A 19,592-nucleotide genomic window follows, 5' to 3' on the forward strand; every position below is an offset into this window, starting at 1 on the left:
AATATTTATTTCTCTCTCACATAGAATAAGTCTATAGGTGGTTCAGGGCTGGTATAGTAATCTCAGAGTCATCAAGGACCCAGACTCCTTCTGACTTTATGTTCTGCTCGACTTGAGGAGCAGTGGAGGCTTCTGTTCTCAAGTTCATCTTTTGTTCCAAGTTGACTGCTAGTGCTCCATCTTCCCATATCCCATACAAGAAGAAGAAAAGAGGTGAGAGGGCAAAATGGTGTGCTTCCTAGCTGTGTTAGCACCCTTTAAAATATTTCCCAGGAACATCTGTACCCCTACCCCAATTATGTCTACGTATATCATATGACATATCTGAAAAAAAATGGGAAGAATTGGGCATGGAGTGGCAGTTCTTACCTGTCTATACTCTCCATTCAGTGGCACACAAACTGAATTCTGACTTCTGGTAGTTGCTTGATCCAGCTGAGCCCCATTTTTCTCAAGTGTAAAGTGAAAATTACATTAGTATCTACTTCATTGCATTGTTTTTAGTGTTAATGTGTTAATGTGTGCCACAGACCTAGTACAAGGCCCAGAATGTAGAAGTACTAAATAAATCGGTAGCTAACTTTATTTTGCATTACCTTGTCCCTTCCCAAAGATGATGGTCTTTTTGATGATGTGGTGCACTCTTGCCCTCTTTCATCATGTCTACCAATCAAGCCACTGAATATACAGTAGTGAACAACCAGCCAAAGTCTCTGCCCTCATAGAAATTGCAAATTTTTTGTCATTGAGAGTCTTGAAGGAATCACTACAGAGAGGTGATACCTGAAAATACAGAAGGAAATGACTTCAACAGAGAAGTGAAGTAGTGATTCTTATATTTCAATCTGTAGAAGAATCACATGGGTAGCAAATACAAATGGATATTCCTAGGCTTTCCCTTCACAGTTCTGAAGCTCACGCCTGAGATCAGGAATCTGTATTCTATTTCTAAACGTTCTGGATGCAGATACTCATGGATCACACTCTGAAAAATTCTGGTCTAGGAAGGAGGGAGGAGGGAGGCTATGGTGAGAGATTCCCAGGGCTTTAACTCAGTTTCGACCCTTTCTTAGACCTCATGGCTTGTCTCATTAGGGTATTTCATTCTAGCTTAGTCTAAATAATTCTTAGTTGTGAGAAGTTGTTGTGGTTGTTCACTGTATAAGATGTTTGGCAAGGTCACTGGCATTTCCCCACTAGATGCCTGTAGTGGGGAAATTGCCCCAGATGAGAACCATAGGTCTGGTTGAAATCTCGATTTTTCACCTAGAATATACATACTATTTGAAATGGAGCCTTTTATTTCTTCCCTCTGGAAGGGTGGAAGATGGCAGATACAATGGTTCCAGATTCATCTGCCAAATGCCCATTCATAGCCTGGCATTGGTGTGTGAGTGTGCACTTTGCTAGAAGCGAGACTCCTGCTCCTGAGAACCCATCACGGTCATCCTCTGGCCATAACCTTCATACACCTTTTAAAGATCTCCATCCATCTTCCTTCTTGGTTACCCCAAATATTCCTGTCTTAGAGATACAGGCGTTTCTATCCTCAAAGGCAATTAAGGGCTCTGATAAGAATTTTTTTTGCAGTACGTGGGCCTCTCACTGTTGTGGCCTCTCCCGTTGTGGAGCACAGGCTCCAGAGGCGCAGGCACAGTGGCCATGGCTCACGGGCCCAGCCACTCCACGGCATGTGGGATCCTCCGGTACCGGGGCACGAACCCATGTCCCCTGCATCGGCAGGCGGACTCTCAACCACTGCGCCACCAGGGAAGCCCCCAAGAATATGTTTAAAAGAAAGTTAAGTGGATTGACTTCAGTTTCTTGCTTTTTGCAAACAAGGGTATTAAGTTTAAAACAATTCAATTGTTTTTATAACACCTTTTTTGTTAAGCAAAACATTTTCACATATCACATATTACTTTATTCTCTCTGTATACTTTTTAATCCTTGTATGATGAGATAGATAATAAGTACCTTTTTAAAAATAAGCAAGAAAAACAAAGTGATAATTTATATTTTTTCCTTTAAAAGTAATATTAAGAAATGCATCAGGCCAATGGTTTCCTTGAGATTCAAATTAATTATGTTGATGTTTTTGAGGTAATATTTATGATGAGTAACTGCAATGCTGAAATTAGTGCTAGCTGAGCCCTTGAAACCAAGCAAATTATAGGTAGACATTGAATATATTTCATAGTTTAGCATTAATTCTTTTTAAAGAGAAGGTTGGAGAGCTGTAACAGGTGGTGACTCTAGATGAAACAGAGATCACTCTCTTTCAAAGCTGTAGTTGTAGTGTATTTGAAATATTTACCATGACATTTTTTAGTGTATCAGGTAAAGAAATAATGAGGTAACCTTTACCTCTTATAATAAATATGGAGGTGATTTAACTTTGTCAAAGGCTAGATTCACAGGGACTCCAAGATAGGGATTGTGCCTTGAGGAAACTTTCATCTTAATATTAAGTAAGATTTTCAGTAGGGGCAAGATACTGTATCAGACTCTCTCCAACACTTTAATGTTTATCTTTGTTCACTGGTTAAAAGTTGTCATTTTCTTGGAAGTTTACAAAGTGCTTTTTTTTTTTTTAAAGAAGTTTTCCAATTTCATAGATTTGAGGCTTGCTTTCAAAGGAACCACTAATATCCTTTCTATGATTTTTGGCAATACTGTTATGCATGTCCAGTCTTTTGAGGATACTTTGTCCTTTAATCTGTGGTTTTGAAAGTTTCTTGTATAGCTCACTCTTTTGCAAGAGAACAGACAATATGTTGTCCATCCATAGAGGTTCTTTGTGGGACCAAAGAAATAATATTTCCAGTTTTAGATTGAAGGGAACCCTCCGGTGTTTTTGCTGTATTTTTCCTAAAGTACTCACTCCAGGAGAAACAGATTATAAGTTTCCAAACCAGGCCAAGCCCTGGCAGGCACTTGTAAGGGGACGTATTCTAGCTTAACAGGGGAACCACCTTAAATGCTCTTTATTTCTTATTTTATTTAAAATCACTTGGAGCTGCAGTGTGTTATTAAATACACTACACCTGGGAACAGAAGTCATACACTTAAAATTCCTGGTAATTGTCTTATTACCTAGCAAGTTACTTTTCTTTAAGCCTCCATTCCCTCATGTATCGAACAGTAAGGATAAAGGGATGTATCATTTTTGGGGGGCATAGAGTGAAGATTAAGTGATGTAAAATATTGGCTGGGATGCTCAATATATATTGAATCTGGAAAATATCCAAAGTACATTAACCCAATACAGGGAAGTATTAGTCAAATTTTATCAGTAGGCTGCTCTTACAGATCAGTTTAAGAGTCAGCGTGAACTAAGAATCCATCATCCAATTGACTAAACACTGGGGATGTATATACCCAATCCTACTGTGGCTTATGTGGTGCTAGCCTTTCTGGAGAACATGACAATAAAGGGCCAGGAAGTGCTTGTTCATAAATAGCAAAAAGTCTAGTTCTGAGACAAGACTTTCACATGCACACAAAGTCTTTGAAGACAAAGCAGCAAATAAGTAACTAATTATTTCATGCTAACAAGAAATGTAACAGGAGTTGAGCTGCAATCACCAAGGGTAGCTCCATGGATGCTCATATTACAAGAATGGTTTATCTTTATTTTTTGGCTGACTTTTATTTCTTTTAGGAATGCACTCCACAGTCAGTTTTTGGGTCCCCAAGATCAGGCTCCTCTGTTACATTTATTTTTGAGAATCATATTTCCTGATCATTCTCCAAAAAAGGGGAAAAATAGATTGTAATTAGACCACCTCACTCATATTTCAGCCCTAGTCATCCCCACTGTCAGGTGGAAAAAGAAAGCTTACCTCATTTTGGAAGTACCTTGTTCTTGTCTTGTTAAGGCTTATGGTACACTCACCCTGGTCATCTATTGGAATACCCTTCCCTGTGCAGACTTTCTTGAGTCTGAGTTACCCAGGTGGTCCAATAAATTATGATGAAGACTCTAAAAGGACTCACCCAAGGTACCCAGACCTTATGTAATAATCTTTTATAGTGACATACTTATTTAAAATTTAAAAAAATTGCTTTTAAAACTGGCAAAAATATATTGGTATTAATAACCCCATTTTACGGTTGAAGAAGAAGCAGAACTTCAGAGAGGTTACAAGAGTACCCCAAACTTTGCTAGTCAGCAACTAGCACAGCCAAGATTAGAGCCAATTTCTCTTTGTGCTGTTGTGCTTTATGCATTTGAAGGATGTTGCTTGTCCCTGTCCCCCTTAGACTAGTAGTTGAACAAAAATACAGGATATAGTATCAGCCAGACAGTATAAATGATGGTAACAACTAAGATATGTTGTGTTCTTAAAAACTATGTCAGCCTTACATCATATCGTGGTGCCCATTGTGCGGCTGAGTAAAAGGCTTTGTTGTAGAAATTTAGAATAAAAAAGTTTTTTTCATAAACTTTGTGTAAATAGCAAGTGGTATATGTGGTGGCTAGTGGGAAGGAGAATTAGATGTTGTATTTGATCAAGTTTTCTTTGAAAATGTAAGTGACTTTTTAGTGGCTGGCAAGAAAACGAGTAAGTAGAAGATGAAGTCCTTACTATGTGCCTATTTCATATCTCATGTGAATCGTGATTGCAGGACTAGAAGTTGTTGTGACCTTTTATTCCTTTATGACTTAAGGAAATACACCTCATTACTACTTGGTCATGTGATTCACATTTATGAATAGTTAAAAGCCACCATAATTCATACTGAGCTCCAGATAAATGGAACCAATAGCCAGGAATAGAGAGTTCAGGGCAGGAAAACACTAAGGTGGATTTGCCTGGTCAAAGAAGATTGCATGTAATGTGTCACGTGGGTAAATTGAAGCTGAGTTCTACCAGATATGAGGTTGTGAACCCAAGTTCACGAAGAACTTATTTTTTTCTATTTCATTTATGTAAAGAACAAATTATGGTATCTATCTTATACATCTTAGAGATCATTTATTAAGACCCCAGAACTATACCTAGCAAACACAGTTCAGTGCTTCACAGACGCTGGTACTGTTAATGAGAGAGATGATCCTTAAAGAAAGCCTAGTATTTTATACACAGAAAGTAATAAACACAAATAATTGAATTACGGATGTTTTCTGAGCAAAGGATGATCCTGAAGCTATACCACTGAGGGCACAGTGAGAGGAAGAGTTCACAAGATTTGTATTGTAGCTAGATAACATTTACTTTGTATATTATGTCCCTAAATCCCACTGTCCTGCTAATGTTTTGCCTTTGGGTACTCTTCCATGGAAGAATAAACAGATTGATGGCATGGGGAGTTGGGTACTAGACTAGACATTGTGCCCTACCTTTCCGTCTTTGGACAAACTTTGTCGTCTCTTACTTCTTCATCCATAAAGTTGAAATTATTCAACAGCATTCAGCAAATATTTATGGAAGACCCATATGCTAGACACTGTTTTAGGTGTTTGGGATATAGCTGGGGGTGAGGGACAATAAAACCATGAAGAAAATATTTGTTAGATGGCGACGAGTGTATGAAGAAATATTAAACTGGAAAGAGGAGGAGTTAAGGGTGGGAATTGAGTTGCAATTTGGAAAGAGAAGTTTTCACTGAGATACTGATATTTGATTAAATATCTGATGGAGTTTAGTGACCAAGCTTTACAGGTATCTGGGGGAAGAGCGTTCTAGGCAGAAGAAAAAAGTATAAAGACACTGAAGGGTGGGCATGACTGGTCTGTCTGAGCAATAACCGAGAACAATGTTATTTATTTATTTATTTGTTTGTTTGTTTGTTTGTTTTTGGCTGTGTTGGGTCTTCGTTGCTGTGTGTGGGCTTTCTCTAGTTGCAGCAAGAGGGGCTACTCTTCGTTGCAGTGTGCAGTCTTCTCATTGCGATGGCTTCGCTTGTTGTGAAGCATGGGCTCTAGGCACGTGGACTTCAGTAGTTGTGGCACGTGAGCTCAGTAATTGTGGCTCGTGGGCTCTAGAGCCCAGGCTCACTATTTGTGGCACATGAGCTTTGTTGCTCCACGGCATGTGGGATCTTCATGGATCAGGGCTCAAACCCATGTCCCCTGCATTGGCAGGTGGATTCTTAACCACTGCACCAGCAGGGAAGCCCCCAAGAGACCAATATTTAGTAGTGGAGTGAACAACAGAGAAATCAGAACTATTGGTAACCAGATTTTATGACCTTGAAGGCCACTGTGATAGTTTTGGATTTTACTCAGATTGAGATGGGGCACCATTGGACGATGTTGAGAAGAAAAGCAATATTATTTGAGTTTATATAACAGGATTATTCTGGCTCCTGTTAAAGGGAGGAAAGAGTGAGGAGAAAGGGAACTAGTTAGAGGAAGATATTATGTGATGAAACTGGTAGTGAGTTTACATCTCACAGTGACAAAAGTAGTGGCCAGGAAAAAAGAAAAGTATTTGGAGAGTATTATTCTATGTCTACTCAAAGAATGTTTCAAAGTAGACAGAAAAATGTATTTCAGTCGTGAAAAGCCATGGGTCAACTGCTCAAATTTAAAAATAATATAATTAAAATTACTGGCTTTTGGAGCTTCCCTGTTGGCGCAGTTGTTGAGAGTCCACCTGCCTTTGCAGGGGACACGTGCCCCGGTCCGGGAAGATCCCACAGACCGTGGAGTGGCTAGGCCCGTGAGCCATGGACACTGAGCCTGCACATCCGGAGCCTATGCTCTGCAACGGGAGAGACCACAACAGTGAGAGGCCCACGTACCACAAAAAAAAAAAAAAAAAAAAAAAAAAGGAGTTGAAATTTTAGGTAGATGTAGTGAATTATTTTATATAGTTACATATGTGTCTAAGATTTCACATCAGTTTTCTGCATTATATTTAAGAGGTTATTCTTTATGAATTATACAAGGAGAACAATATGCTAATGAGGGAGAAACAATATTAATATACCCCTGTTAATCAAAGCATAGCTCTTGGGGGGAGGGTTCGAAGGCCCATAGTAGATATGGTAAATGGGTTTAATCTTGATTGCTCACTCTCAACAATTGCTAGTGATACACTGCGGTGTGTTTTGAGAAGAATTCTGAGATCTTGTCTAGGATCAATAGAACAAAGGGCTCTTATTGACTGGATGTGCCTGATAAAGGTACCAATGAAGAAATGGTAGCAAGTATGTCACACATCAACCATCCTTGCCTTCACTAAAAGAGACATTTCTAGAAGAGGCTTGGAGCATTGACAAGTATGGCTTATTTAAAGGTTAACCATTCTGTTTTTGTTTTGTTTTGTTTGTTTGTTTCTTTTGCACCTAACTTACTTCTTAGTACCTCCTAGCCTTTCCAGACTGTAGCCTAGGCAATGTCCTCTCTTTATAGTTTGACTTTTAATTATCCTGGATTTTTTGGTTAGTCTATTTTCAAGACCTGGCCTTTGCTAATTTATTTGGTTAATAAATATGAGAAAAATATAACCAAAGGCAGCAGATTGGTATGCTTATATTTTGGGAAGCTGGGTGGATGAAACTTTCAAGCACCCCCAAAGAATATGTAGATACAACACTGTGAGTCTATTGGTGGGTTAAGATAACTAGATAAGCTGATCTCAGTTGAAGACAGCAGGTGTTAGGTCCAATGGGCTAAAAATTTAAAATAGCCCATTTTATAGAACAATAGATTTAAGACTTTAGGAAACAAATCTAAGAAACCCAACTGTATTTTGATAGAGTTGAAGCATAGGGCTTGGGATGTTGATCTTCAGTGTTTGATGCACAGAAAAGGGAACTGTGTTTAAGGTAGCTTAGGACACTCTCAGCTGGGTTCTGACAACAATATAAGAGTTGAATTAATTAGGCTGTTGAACTTCCCAGGTAACATTATTATGCTTTTTTTTTTTTTTTTTTTTTTTTTTTTTTTTTTTTTTTTTGCGGTACATGGGCCTCTCACTGTTGTGGCCTCTCCCATTGCGGAGCACAGGCTCCGGACGCGCAGGCTCAGCAGCCATGGCTCACGGGCCCAGCCGCTCCGCGGCATGTGGGATCTTCCCAGACCGGGGCACGAACCCGTGTCCCCTGCATCGGCAGGCGGACTCTTAACCACTGCGCCACCAGGGAAGCCCTATTATGCTTTTCAATAAGAAATATCTAGAAATAATATCTTAACCAAAACAAAGAGTATGAATTTTTTTTGGAAGAGCCTGAATTTTTGAAATGCTAGACCCTATACGTGGTTGGATAAAATATTTTATACTCTTTCTTTTGATGACTCTCAAATAAGATCTTTAAACTTTACTTTCCAAGACCAGATTGGCTTCCCTCCATCTCCTACTAGAGCCATCTTGAATTTTCAACTATCAAGTCTTTCTCCAACCCCTATATGCCCTAAATGTTCTTAGATATTTTGGATGCCATACATAAATACCCCATGTTTTCTTATACTGAATCTTGAGCCCTCCATTCCTCCATCTAAAAGATTCAGTAGTGCTGCAAAAGATACAACTTATGGTGCTTTTCTATTCTCCTTGGGAACTTCTCCATGCTTTTATCACTACAACATTAAAACTGTAATAATCAGGCATTGAGAACAAGCCACGGTGGCAGTAGCTTCAGTAAGAAGAAGGTTAGAGAGAGTCCAAAGTGCTGGATTGGGTGGATGGAGGGGTGTGGAGAAACCTTGAAAGGAGAAAGTAGAGGAGGAGGAGGTGGAAATGGAAAATATGATTTTAAAAAGACGCTTTTTGGACGCAAATGGTGATTTAAGGAAAACTGGATCACAGTAATAATAAAAGCATGATTTGCTAAGGGTCTCCATGTGCCAGGCATTCAGCTTCAAGGGTATTATCTCATTTAACATTTAATAATCCTAGAAAGTGCTTTTTTTCACTTTTACTTTAGAGAAAGGTAAGATAAAGAGTTTCAGGTAGAGCTAGGTTAAGTAGCTCTCCGAAGATCATATAGCCAGTGATTAGTCCCATCAGGTTTGAACTCAGGTTTTGAGTCCAAAGTCCAAAATCCAAGCTTTTCTTCACTGTAAGAGAGGAAAAGATAGAACAGGATGGAGTAACAGGGAGAGTTGGAAGTGGAGCATGAAATGTAAGAATGCATTGCCAGAGGGAAGAGAATGTACAGGACTTGGAAGAATGGGGTGGAAAGAGGGTACTAGAATCCTGTGGAGGGGTAGCAAACAATCCTTGGGGAAGGGGTCTCCTCTGCTGCTCTTTACTCTCTTCATCCAGGACTCAGGTAGCAACAGAGGCTTTGACCAGCTCTTTCCACACACCTGATGAGGAGAGAGTTATGGACTGGATGGGAGTTTAGTTTCCCCAACATATGAATAATGCCACATGATACAACTGTTAGTGATTGAATGTGGAGAGGAGTGAATGGATGGAGAAGAATAATCCAAGCTTCCAGATTATGCTCCCTTCCCAGGCACAACCCTCCATCAACCAGCACCCAAACTTGTGGTCCTTGACTCTTTGGATCTATTCTTCACTTAGTAGTTGCATGTCGCATTCTGGAGCCTAGGAACCATTTTGTAAGGTGTTAAATGGCCTTTATCACTTATCAAAAAATATACCATGACCGTGCAAAGTTCAGCATTTCTGAGGGTACTGGGCCCATTGGTGGCTCTTTGATTCATTTTGTGAAGACATATTTCTTTTGGAAATATTTCTTGGGCAGTGGCTTGTCTTAAATTTGCCTCCCAGTAATGGTAGTGCAGAATAGTGCGGGAGAATGAGGGAAATAAAGGGATCAAACGTGGTGATCTTCTGCTAGCTGACTGCCTCATAGGGAAGGCAAAAAGGAGCTTTAACCCTTTGAAGGTCTGAGCCTTGGTTGGTGAAGACACACTGATTCTCATGATCAGAGATGACAAAATCAACAATCAATGCATGGAATATATATGTGACATAAAGGTATTCCTGCACAGGAATATCTCACAGTTTGTAATTATATATATATATTATATATATATATATATATATATATATATATATATATATATATATATATATCCATCCATTGGCACATCTCCTCTTGTTGGATTTATTTCCTATGCTTCTGTTATGTGAAAACAACCCAGAGAAATCCTCTGGGCCAGGAGATCCTGATGTGTAGGAAAAGGAACAGTATGGGAAGGCAGAAATATAGAAAAGGGAGGTGGGGACTGCCTGGAGGAATAGAGATGCCTGTTCATAACTTTCCAAGGGGTAACACATCCAAATACTCCCATTTCTCCTTAGGATTCCAAGGTTAGCAAAAATGACTTGTTTGGGGTTGAGCAAAAACTGTTCTGCCTTAAATAGTGAGAAAAAAATGGCTCTAAGCCATATTTAGGAAATTTGTTGACTGTAATTAAGCCTTCATGGGAATCCCCAAGGTTTACTTACCTATAATTGAAAAAATGCAAATGAAGACAGTTAATCAGTGGACTGGCTGACTAAGAAGTACTACCTACCTCAATGAATTAGAAAGGAAAACACAAATATGTCTAGTTGAGAAAGTTACCTGAAAACCAATTGGTAAATTTCTCAGCAACACTGGAGCTTTTTTTTTTTTAGCCTGGCTGAGATTGCAGTGCTTGTCTGCTAAGGCCTTTGCCAACTTCATCTTGAGCCGTTACAGACATATTTCCCAACAACTGACCTTCAGCCTTGGGAGAGAACCAGCTGCCTCCCTGGCAGCACTCAGGGAATCCCTGCAGAAAAAATAACAGACCTTTTCTCCTCCTTTCTGCTGTGATTGAGCCACTACTTAAAGTTGAAAAACATTTACTTTTCAAGATCGTGTAAGCAAATGGGAACACCCTTGGGATTAAGCCAACTCTTCAGGAGTTAGCCTACAGTATTCTTGCTCTCAGTTATCAAGGATTAATACACGTTCTAATATTAATAGATTTAATGCAGTTTTTTTTTTGTTTGTTTTAATGATCATCACAGCCATACCTGTGATGGTCATTTTCACTTCAGACATCATACTTGTTAGTATATTCAGCTAATTTTTACCTTCTGATTTAAAATCATCCCCCAAATGCTTTGTACTTCTGTTCTTACTTATGTCTTCAGCTTAATGATTTCATTAATTAGCAACTCATACTGTGGTGTCATACAAATTCAAAATTTGTCCCTTAAAGTTAACTATGGGAAAAAAGATTAAATGCTGCATCATTTAAATAAAAAAATACTTGTTCGAGGTCTGATTGGTAGTAACAGAAGCAGGAAGTATTAAACAATTTAAATATAGAAGTAAAGATACAGTAGAGGATGTATCTGTGTTATAAACTATATCAAGTTGTTTTTGACAATTTTTTCAAAATATGACCTCTTGGAGGAGGGAGGTAAAGAAATTTCCTTTCTTATGCCACTGAGCATATTCTCAGGGAGCAAGGTGTTGTGATTGATTAGTAATGCCTGCCATGGACACCATAGGGGTGAGTGCAAATTGCTACCCTATGTTCACCACTGTCACTGTCTTAACAAGAAGGAATTCAGCTTTGTTAATTTATTTCATTGTTGATGTTTGATGAGGAAGAGTGTGTGGACTAGGACACTGAAATGAGGGTTTACCACACAGAAATAATCTTTTTTGTAAGCATGTAAACATCCATGAAGTGGGGAAAGATGTGATTAGGCTGAACCTTTTCACCATATCTTTGTTTGCTTCAGTTATTTATTACCCTGGACTTGCTAGCATTTTATAAAAGTGTTATTGATATAGACTCTGGAAAAAGTAGGGAGATATTTCAAGGTATTTCAAATGTATCACAGTTTCTAAGGGGATCAAATATATCTACAAAGCCTCATGGATTTTTCAAACATGAAATGCTCTTCTTGGCAGATAATAGGTTGCAATGCTGTGGGTTTCTAACTTCCCATTCATTAACAGCAAAACTGACTTGTAGGAAAGTCTTTTTTGTTTGTTTGTTTTTCCTGCAGGTAATTTGTAACTCCTTTTGGAGAGATAACTGTTTAAATATAAATAAATGGCCAGCTCCAGTAGAGAGATTCCAGTTTTCTCAGGGTATTTACTTTCAATTTATTATAAAATCTTCCAGCACAACTTCCTCCCCTCAAAACACGACCCCAGCCCTGAATATGTATAGTGTAGGCCCATTAAAATATTTCTTGTTCTTATATGGTAAACACTAAGTTAGTCCCATTAAAAGATCTTGCACATGGTTAAAATGGACTCTACCCATTTTAGCATTCTCAAAGTCATTAGCACTATCAGTTATTATTTGAGAAAATTAGAATAAAAGAGCCTAGGCCCAAATGGGACTAGGTTACCTCTCCCAGGCACTTCTAAGCTTTTCAAGGTAATCATTCCTTGGCTTTTATATTTCAAAATCACCTTCAAAATGATTTGGTTTATTTTATTCAATTTAGTTTAGCCAGTAGTCCAATGACATTTACATTATTTTTAACGCAAGGACGGATTGCTTTGTACTTGGGATTTGCATGAACTACCATTTATGGTTCATTATTTTGTGGTAATAGATAATCAGCTTTTTGGAAACAGATTCATTTCCAGGTTATATTTCTATCTCTACATGCATATTTTAAATGGATTAATGTGGAGCACAGTGAAATCCTAATTCTCTTCTCTAATTATATTCCTGACCCTCAAAAATTAACATCCTAAGATGTTCACTGTGTCATATGTGGTTAATCCAATGCATTTCTCTCCACCTCTTTCAGATTATTTTGCACTTTTGACAATGGTATGTTTTTTTTTTTTTTTTTCCCTTTGGGGTGGGTGTGTTTTTTTAAAGCCAGTTGTTAAATCTAAACTGCATTTGCTTTATTGCTGTTTGGCCCCAGGAGGATCACCATTATTATCAAGGGTGAAGGATTGCTAATTACCTAACAGAATCGAAAGTAGCCTTGGCTGTCAAGGGGATAGTTAAGATATTTCTTGATGATGCTATGTCTTAGATTATTAAAAGACTATTGATTTTGATCTTGAAAGTATAATGCAGATAAAAATTTTAGTAGATTTATTGGACTTTTTGACCTGTGGGAAGAATATGAATTTAATATTTCATTCCAAATCTATTAGCTCTCTCTGTAGAAACACTAAATAAGAAATGTGAAGGGAAGAAAAAATCAGACAGAAATTGACATAAATTATATACTTACTGTATGCAGACCTGGGAAGACCAATATAAACAAAATGTGGTTTCTTACATCTTGCTCCCTGAATTTCACTCCCAGAATTTCAACTCTTCCTTTGATAACTCACTCTACCTATGTGTAGCACACACACACACCTCACTCAGTATGTCCAAAGTTAAACTCAACAGTTCAGCACTTCAACTTCCCTCTTATTTCTATCACCTGGGTGAATACATCCATATATACCAAATTGTACTAGCTAGGAACTTCAGAATTGTCCTTCTTCAGCACTCTTAACCATCCAGGCATGAACAACGTTCTATTTAATCCATTAGAAAAGTAGTAGAAAAATAGAGGGATAGACTGTAGGGTAGAGCGTAAATGACAAGTTGGTATTTCAAGAAATGCAGCTGCACTTTCATTTGAAAGTGTGATTTGAGTCACGCAGTCACATTTCTGTCAAATTCTGTTTCTATTGAAACTGAACACCTCTTGCAGTATAATCCCCATGTTAATGAAATAGCATGAAACATAATGATATGGTGTTTCAGAAATCTTCAGATGATCCTGTAAATTTTGAGTCATTGTAAGCACTTTTCACACTTCATAAGGAATTAAGCAGCACAAATATCAATTAATGGAAGAATCACATTTCAGGAAGTCTTCCCTCTAGTATTTCTCTCTACTCAAAACGCAAAATGAGGAAAGTGTAGGGAAAGAGAAATCTGTCTATTAGAAGTTAATTGGGGTTAAGAAGAAGAGAGTGGTAATAGAGACAGAAAAAGAGCCAGAAAAACCCTATAGAATTGGCTGTAGAACAGCTCTCCCGCCCTTATTTGCTTTTCATGGACTGTAATAGAACAAGATGTGAGGAAACATCTGTTACCTTTTTAAAATAGTACTTTGATATTTTAAAAAGAATAGTGACAGAATTAGGAGAAGCCTAATTTCCGTGGTTAGGGACAGCAGACACCTATGGAATGGAATAGAGAGAATTTGTCTAGTACAGCTTGATAAATTTGGGGCTATGGATTCGTCTGCCATTCTCGACTCTGGGCAGCATCATAGAGCAATTGTTAGAGCATGGGCTCTGGAGTTAGGCTTCCTGGGTTTAAATCTTGGCTTTCCCACTTAACTGAACATAATAGTATTCCCTGTCTGAGGGGTGAATGTGAGATTGAATGAGAGAAAGGAAACTTGAGAAGTTAGTCCAGAGACTGGCTCATGGTAACATTTGCTAAATGTAGGCTATTATTATTATTATTTTCTTAATTAAGTAGCCACTTCTCTTAGACTTGATATAAGAATTTAATGGGCTACCTTATAGGAATAGAAAGGCCCTTGAGCAGGAAAATATACAAGTCTCTTTCTGTGGATAAGTCTAGTCAGTGTATATGAAAGCCAGCTTGAGGAATGGCTGGCTACAGCCCACCTTTGATACTTACTTAAGCTAGCAAGACCAGCCCAGATAAAGGTTTAGAACACTAACCAGAGTAGCTGAGCCCCACCTGACGGTACAACCAGTCATTACTGCTGAATATTGAATGTACTTCAGAGTAACAGAGCAAGTACAAGAAAAATCTGCAGGGATCAGATCCCAGGAGCTGCTGTCGTCAAGGTGCATCCAAGCCAGGAGACCAGTGAAAAGGCCAGGACGGATTGCTGGGCAGTAGCACAGCCCAAGCCAGGAGGTTTAGTTAGAAAGAATTCAGGTTCTGAGGATGAGACTAAAAATCACAGACCAGGTGAGATGGACACTCTCACTAGACTTAGTCATGATGTTTATAGGATGCCCAGACAGAGTTAATAATTGAGATCGGTTCATTTTGAATGATAGTTAGTCACTGAAAAACAAGACCTCAGAGATTAAATTATGCTTCAGAGAAGTAATACAATGTAGTGGTTCAGATGTTGGTATTTGTAGAGAGAGAGTACATGTTTTAATTCCTACTTTGCCAGTTACTACAGGGACAATTTATCCTACCTCTCTAAGCTTTCCTTTTCTCATCTTTAAAATGGGGATAACAGTTTCAACTATAAGGATTTTTAAAACTTGAGTCATGCAGATTAATTAAAAGGACCAAGGCAATGCCAAGCACCTAGTAAGTGCTCAAGTAATGTTGGGTATTAATATTATTAGAATTTCATTAACTCGTCTTGTTTGAAAATGCCCTAGTTACAGTATACACCACAAAATAGAATACAATTATGTGAAATAAGTTTTCTCAAAACTTCCATTTAAACATCTTCTTTCCATGTAGCTTTACTCGTTTTAATGTATTTTCTTTAGGAAGTGAATTTTTAGCAAGATGTGCCACTTGGAAACCAGGTCTCAGTGCTATTTTGGACAAGTATAAAGGAGACCCATTTTTAAATAAAACAAATTATGATTGTGCTGAAAATGATCTAAATCATTACAGTGGGTATAGGGCAAATGGTAAAATTTATCCCTGGGGAATTCAAATTTTAAGAAGAAGTCAAATTTTGTATTAATTTTAGATTGACCTTATTGCCTTGGAGTATATTTATTCAGGCTTAGCTGGCCCTCACCTCCTCGCTTTGCCTTGCCATGAATTCAGTACCTGCCCCACCAGGTGGCTTGAACAAAATCATTGACTTTATAATTTAGAGCTGTTTCACTGTCAACCAATGTGTTAGGTTTATTCATAGGATTTCTGTGTCAGGCTGGGAGAGCAAAGGGGTTCTGAAGAAGAAACAGGCTATCATATTTTTGCAGCAGAATTAGAAACCATCTATCTGAAAATGGAATCTGTGGTAAAAATCTCCAAATTATTTGTAATTCTTCTCTTTGGATCCACTCAGTTCTCCCAACTCAATTATCCCAAGATTTGCTTTTTGGGGGACAATTTAAAATACAATAGACATATCTTGCCCTAATCTACTTCTGCTAATTCTGTTGCCCCAAAGCAAATCAACAGAACCGTCCCTGATATAATATCATTCTACTCTCTCTTTATCTATAGCACACAACAGAAGTAACTAACTTTATGACCGAATTTTACTCTTTTTTGAAACCTTATAGAATTTTACAGGGAACTGTCGATTGGCCAAGGAGTATGGTATCTATCTAGCTCCTAAAGAAACTATGACTGATCTAATCGTCCCAGCATTTTGCTATCTTATCTCTTTTCTTCATTATTTGTACTTCTGCCTGGGGGTATAATTGGAAAGATGAAAAAGTGAGATTCAGTTGGATAATTAGCTGTGATGTTACCAAACTTGTGGATGGTGGAAGTCCTGAAATCATTGGTTGAAATAAGCCTTGAGAGAGTCTTTGAGTGTCATTAATCCAGTGGTTCTTAACCTTTGGCATGAATCAGAATCCCCTGGATTGCCAGGTTTTTGATTCAGAAATGTGGGGATTGGCCTGAGAGAGTGCATTTCTAACAGGTTCCCAGGTGCTGCTGGTGCTGCTGGTTCAGAGACTGTACTTAGAGAATCACTGGACCAATCTGTGCCTGGCTTCCTTTCTATTAACATGAATAATCTAGAATTTGCTTTTCCTTAGCTAACTTTAGAAACTTATGCTGTAAAAGTAAACATTATGGGTTAAACAGTTATTTTTGTATATGGACACTTTATACAGTGTAATAGAATTGGTAACATAAGTAGTTACTCTATCCAATTGGTTGATTTAATTTGCAAAGCAATCAATTATATATTCGTTGAGTCATGGCTCTAATCCACAAATCTCAGCTTCTCTATATTATTGTAGCGTCAATGTAATACTGACTTTTAATCGTGTGTGTGTGTGTGTGTGTGTGTGTGCGTGTGTGTGTGGTGAAGGCTCAGTTTTATGGTATTGCAAGAAATTCATACGTAGAAAGCTTCTTCCATTGTTTTCTCAAATAATCTGATTTTATGAGCTTTTTTGTGATAGAAGAATTGAGTTCATTTCTCATAGAATTTTTAAACTCAGAATAATGTTTATTTAGCTTTAATAAAGGATGTGGAACAGATAACAGCCAGAACAACATAATAGAGTCTAGATATAACTTCCTTTTTTTTTTTTTTAACATCTGTATTGGAGTAGAATTGCTTTACAATGGTGTGTTAGTTTCTGCTTTATAACAAGTGAATCAGCTATACATATACATGTACCCCCAAATCCCCTCCCTCTTGCGTCTCCCTCCCTCCCACCCTTCCTATCCCACCCCTCTAGGTGATCACAAAACACCGAGCTGATCTCCCTGTGCTATGCGGCTTCCTCCCACTAGCTATCTATTTTACATGTGGTAGTGTATATATGTCCACGCCACTCTCTCACTTCATCCCACCTTATCCTTCCCCCTCCCCGTGTCCTCAAGTCCATTCTCTATGTCTGCGTCTTTATTCCTGTCTTGCCCCTAGGTTTAGATATAACTTCTGATGTCCCCAGTCACTGCTTGGACCTTGCTTTGGTCACAAGAAATGACAAGTTAAGTGAAATCAGGTCACATGACATAGTGGAGTCACTGTGTTTGGGGTCACTGGGCATAAACACTGTTAATTACTTCATACCCAGAAGGTTGTGTGCCTAGTTCCTATTCTCTAATATAGCTACACCGATTACAAGTTATACAATGAGCAATCTCAGCAACTTGGAGCGCATTACTTAGGGACATTCTTGGATCCCTCATTTAACTGCAATGGATACATTTCCTTAGTTGATATTACAGGTTTAATGAACAGATTACATTCAGGCTTCCCTGAGGCTGGAGTAATATTTGCAGTCCAGCTGTTAATTCTTTCCTTTCACTAGGTGACGTGTAGAATCCTGGCTGAAAGGGGGTCTGAGAAATGCAGTTTTGAACTTTTCCAGATTTTGTGGTCCAGGAGTTTGAAACAGTTATTGAACAGTCTAGTATACAGTCCATAGCACACTGCCTAACTGGTTAAAAGCAGAAAAGAGGTAACTTGAAAAATACCTGGCCTTAGAGTCTGGAGATGAACTTCTACACCTGCTCTGTTCTAAGTTGTGACTGGTCTTAGCAATTTTAGAGCCATTCTACCCAGTAGGGTAGCAGTATGGTACAGTAGTACAGTCTTTAAGGACCCCATCACTTAAGCTGTATAAACCTGTGAAAATTGCTGGACCTCTGCATGCACCAGATCTCTCACCATATAATGGCAATGACAGTAATACCTACGTCACAGAGTTGTTGTGAGAGTTAAGTGGGGAAACAAAGTTCTTAAAATAACATTTGACACATCGTAAGAAATCAATATTTCATTAGCACATGGATAAGGGGGTCTCATTGAATGTTCTTTGACCTATGCAAGCCTGACACAACTGTTGATATTTTATATGAGGTATATTTAAGACCTGGGAATAGTCAGATACCGCAGCACAATAAACACCTAAGTAAAAAGTCAGTGCACCCATGGATGCATTCCTCTGCTTAGCTGCCTGCAACCTATCAATCCTGAGTTCAAGATGGAGAAATAGTCTACAAATAGATACTTCCACTGGGAGAGCCATAAAAGCCCTTATAACGTTTTATTCTTTAGTGCCTGCCAAATGCTTTTCAAATAATTGTCATTATTACCAATCAGCCTAATGCAATAATGTGAGATGTTCCACTTAGGAAAACTTTTGCTATGTTGGAATTCTTACATGCCAAAAGGAGGGTTTTGTCTTTCGAGGTACTGGGATTTTAGAAAACTGCATATCGTCGAGTATCCTCTATTTTTTCTTTTTATTTTGGGATTAGGGCTAGAAGACAGGTGACTGCTTTGTAAACTATTCTCCTTATCATGTAACAATCTGCTCCTTTTCTGGCAATACTGTATACTTGCACAAACACGATATTGTTTTAACTGAGAAATTGCACCTCCATCTTCTGAATGTTGTGCCTTGGCTAACCCAAGTATCTTTCATTCTTCTTCCACTCCAGCTGGACAGTGCCACATCGCTCATTCAGGCAGCTAAAAATCTGATGAATGCTGTTGTCCTCACGGTGAAAGCATCTTATGTGGCCTCAACAAAATATCAGAAGGTGTATGGGACAGCAGCTGTCAACTCACCTGTTGTGTCTTGGAAGATGAAGGCTCCAGAGAAGAAGCCCCTTGTGAAGAGAGAAAAGCCTGAAGAATTCCAGACGCGAGTTAGACGAGGTTCACAGAAGAAACACATTTCGCCTGTACAGGCTCTAAGTGAATTCAAAGCAATGGATTCCTTCTAGGACGATAGGCTTTAACAAGAAAGCTTTTTCTTTCTTTTCCTTTTCTATTCTTTTCTTTTTAATTCCATTTTTGTATGTATACCTGCTGACTCATATGCCTCTGGCATGGGGAAATAAGGGAGCAGTGTCTGTTTGCATGTAAGATGAGATGTGATCAATACTGCTGATCCATCTGTAGCCCAGGGAGGGGACAGGGAGTTCCTGTCCCAAGGTGGCACAGAGCTGTCCTTTGCAACATTCTAGTAAAATTGGGCAAAGAGTTCACATTGCAATGTTTACGGGAGTGGGAGGGATGGGGAAAATA

General features: G+C 38.5%; 1 protein-coding gene across 4 annotated transcripts in view; it reads left to right on the forward strand.

The window, feature by feature from the left end:
- Positions 1–19,288, forward strand: part of CTNNA2 (catenin alpha 2) — a gene marked incomplete at both ends in the record, with an annotated part of 1,045,594 nt that extends 1,026,306 nt beyond the window's left edge. For all 4 annotated transcript variants that reach the window (XM_079721197.1, XM_079721198.1, XM_079721199.1 and 1 more), the window contains one exon: positions 19,001–19,288. In XM_079721197.1, coding sequence (XP_079577323.1) covers positions 19,001–19,288 — 288 coding nt within the window. The remainder of the gene's footprint in view (positions 1–19,000) is intronic.
- Positions 19,289–19,592: the final 304 nt, after the last annotated feature.

This window comes from Hyperoodon ampullatus, assembly GCF_949752795.1.
Source record: "Hyperoodon ampullatus genome assembly, chromosome: 15".
Classification (NCBI taxonomy): Eukaryota; Metazoa; Chordata; class Mammalia; order Artiodactyla; family Ziphiidae; genus Hyperoodon; species Hyperoodon ampullatus.